Here is a 3,646-nt window from a genome sequence, read left to right on the forward strand (position 1 = left end):
AGTGTCTGAGGGAGCAGCAGGGGCCACATCTGTCTCATTCGAAGTTGGTTATAGCAGAATTTCTGGCAGTAGGTGCCAAGTAAATATCTGTTGAATGGATATATGGGACTGTTCCAAGGAGGGAGGGAATGAAATGAATCAAGGTAAGAATGAATGTAACATGGTGCTGCCATCCATTAAAAACTGGGGAACAATGTTTAGCTTTTGCATGTTGGCCCATAGACAATTTCTGACTGCAGATTCAGGCTGGGGAGAGTGGATGATTCTGAGTACTTGCTGTGGTTTCCCTAAGCAATCAGAGAGGACTTCATGGAGGCAGAGTGTGGACATTTCCAGCTCCCTGCAGAGGGGAATGGCACAAGGCAAAGGGAACTCAAGAGGTCATGTGGAAGTCAGAGGAGACAAAGTCCCTGTTTGCCAATCAATTAGGAAGTTAAAGAGTAACTTTACAGTTACTCAGTGCAGAGCCCAGGACAGGGCTCAAACTCGTGAACCATGAGATCATGACCTGAGCCGAAATCAACAGTCGGACACTTAACTGACTGAGCCACTGAGACACCCCTAAATGTGAAACTTAATAAATGAGTGTTGAATTTATGCTGAGTGAGGTAGTAAACTAATGAATAAATGAATCCTTGAAAAAATACAGGTGTGAATGGTCAGTAAATTGTGGGGATGGGGTGGGATCCATGAGAGCTTTGTAGATACCATTCTGGGGCTGGGTCTGAAAAGATTACAGCAAAGCCTAAAGCTGGTGAGGAGAGGCTTCTTGGGCTTCCTTCTGGTCCCACCCCCTCCTTCCACACGACGAGGTTGCAGCAAGTGCTAAATCTAGGAGAACATTTTGCTCCTAGGTACTGTCTTGCCAGGGATTTTTGGTATAACTTACTGCCACAGGGCAAGGTCCAGGTCCACCCCCAGCTTGTCAAGGCCTCTCAAAAGCTCTCTGGCACTTAGAGAACAGTGTGTCCAGAGCTCAACCTGGAAGAGCATAGCCATGGTGCTCTGGGGTCTGGTGCTGGGAACCCTGCTGGTGGCCATGGTGGGGTGCCTGTGGCTGCTGGGGCTGTTCCGGCAGCGCAGACCCCAGGAGCCCCCTCTGGATAAGGGCTTCATACCCTGGCTGGGCCATGCCATGGCTTTCCGGAAGAATATGTTTGAATTCCTGAAGTATATGCAGGCCAAGCATGGAGATGTGTTCACAGTGCAGCTAGGGGGCCAGTACTTCACCTTTGTCATGGACCCACTCTCCTTTGGCTCCATCCTCAAGGATGCACAGAGAAAACTCGACTTTGTGAAATATGCAGAAAAACTGGTGTTAAAGGTGTTTGGCTACCACTCCATGCAGGGAGACCACCGGATGATACACTCTGCCAGCACCAAATACCTCATGGGGGATGGCTTGGAGGATCTCAACAAAACCATGCTGGACAGCCTGTCCTTGGTTATACTGGGGCCCACGGGCCAGAGTCTGGATGCTGGTTGCTGGCGCGAAGACGGCCTCTTCCACTTCTGCTACAATGTGTTGTTCAAGGCCGGCTACCTGAGCTTATTTGGCTGTACGAAGAACCAGGAGCAGGACCTGCTACAGGCAGAGGAGTTATTTGTCCAGTTCCGCAAGTTTGATCTCTTGTTCCCCAGGTTTGTTTATTCCTTGCTGGGGCCCCGGGAGTGGCTAGAAGTGGCCCGGCTCCAGCGGCTCTTCCACAGGATGCTCTCCGTGAACCACCACCTGGAGAAGAATGGCATAAGCAACTGGATCTCCTACATGCTTCAGTGTCTGAGGGAGCAGGGAACGGCCCCAGCCATGCAAGACAAGTTCAACTTCATGATGCTCTGGGCCTCTCAGGGGAACACGGGGCCTAATTCTTTCTGGGCCCTTTTGTTCCTCCTAAAGCACCCGGAAGCCATGCGTGCTGTGAGGGAGGAGGCTGCCCAAGTCCTAGGGGAGGCCAAGCTGAAGGCTAGGCAATCCTTCGGCGTTGAGATCAGCGCCCTGCACCACACGCCAGTGCTGGACAGCGTGATGGAGGAGACGCTGAGGCTGGGGACCGCACCCACCCTCCTCAGAGTGGTGCACAGTGACCATACGCTGAAGATGGCCAGTGGACAGGAGTACCTGCTCCGCAGTGGAGACATCGTGGCCCTCTTCCCTTATCTTTCAGTGCACATGGATCCTGACATCCACCCGGAACCCACTGCCTTCAAATACGATCGCTTCCTCAACCCCAACGGTAGTCGCAAAGTGGACTTCTACAAGTCAGGCAAGAAGATCCGCCACTATACCATGCCGTGGGGCTCGGGTGTCTCCATCTGCCCTGGGAGGTTCTTGGCCCTCAGTGAGATGAAGCTTTTTGTCCTGCTCATGGTCACATACTTTGACCTGGAACTGGTGGATCCTGATACGCCTGTGCCACCTGTGGACCCCCGGCGCTGGGGCTTTGGCACCACACAGCCGAGCCGGGAGGTGCGGTTCCGCTACCGCCTGCGTCCTGCCCAGTGAGCTCCGCCAAGGGGGCCGCGGGCCTGGCCAGGGAGGCTCCCTTAGGGTCTTGGCCTCCTCTCACCCCTCTGAAGCCCCACCCTCGCCTCCGGTTCTGTGATACCTCCTACCGGTGTCCTGGTCGCCTTCCTTGCTCTCTGGTTTTCCTCTAGCCACCTGATGGGCTTATCTTTCTCTCTTGAAACACCATCTCTCACCGTGGGTTCCGCAGAACCTTCCTCTCATATGAAGTCCAGGGGAAGGGGGGGAAATCTGGGGGAAACTTAGTTGGGGGAATGATGGCATAGCTTGACGAGTCTTGCCGTACAGAAACCAGTCATCATGAGTAACACAGTGTCCTGCAAATGTTAACCTCCACCCTCCCACCTCACTGTATTATCTTCCTCAATGCTTACTCCACATCCTGTGGAATTCAGGTTCGTCAAAAGCAATACGAGGCAAGCCACATGTGTAATTTTTAATTTCCTAGTTGATACATTTTTTTTTAAAAGGTAAAAAGAAACAGGTGAAGTTAATGTTTATAATATACTTAACTTAGCCCAATAGATCAAAAATATTAGCATTTCAATATGTCAGTATAAGAACATTAGTAAAAATATGTATTTTTTAGTAACATTGGGACAAACTATATATATAAAACATTAGTAAAAAAAAAAAAAAAAAATATATATATATATATATATATATATATATATATATATATATATATATCTTTTTTTAAATTTCTTTTTGTGTGTGTGTTGCCTTCAAAATCTGGTACGTACTTTTTACCCTTACAGTGTATCTCACTTCAGACTAGCCACATTCTAGTGCTCACCAACCACATGTGGCTAGTGGCTCCTGAATTAGATAGAGCAGGTCTGGAGAAACGCTTCCTTTCACATAGGAGTTATTCAAGGCCCCCCCCCCCCTCAGTGCCCTTGTCTCCCCTCCACACTCCCACCTCAGGGTGGTCTCAACCCCTCCTGTGGTCTCCACAACCACAGGTGAGTTCAGAGCTCTCTCCTACTTCCAGACCCTCAATCTCCCCGCTGGGGTCCCACAGCACCTCTGACTCAGTGTGGCCCACACAGAACTCAGCATCTGTCTCCCCACCTCTGTCCTGAACCACCTCCTTCTCCGGATTACGCCGCCTGCCTCTGC

The 3,646-nt window shown here is 50.5% G+C and overlaps 1 protein-coding gene across 1 annotated transcript; it reads left to right on the forward strand.

The window, feature by feature from the left end:
* Positions 1 to 462: 462 nt before the first annotated feature.
* Positions 463 to 2,987, forward strand: CYP8B1 (cytochrome P450 family 8 subfamily B member 1). The gene has a single exon (XM_019418870.2). It carries the CDS (start codon positions 998 to 1,000, stop codon positions 2,501 to 2,503), a length of 1,506 nt encoding a protein of 501 aa, XP_019274415.2. The 5' UTR covers positions 463 to 997; the 3' UTR covers positions 2,504 to 2,987.
* Positions 2,988 to 3,646: the final 659 nt, after the last annotated feature.

The sequence above is a fragment of the Panthera pardus genome, unplaced genomic scaffold, assembly GCF_024362965.1.
Source record: "Panthera pardus isolate Hobbes unplaced genomic scaffold, ASM2436296v1 HiC_scaffold_16, whole genome shotgun sequence".
Lineage (NCBI taxonomy): Eukaryota > Metazoa > Chordata > Mammalia > Carnivora > Felidae > Panthera > Panthera pardus.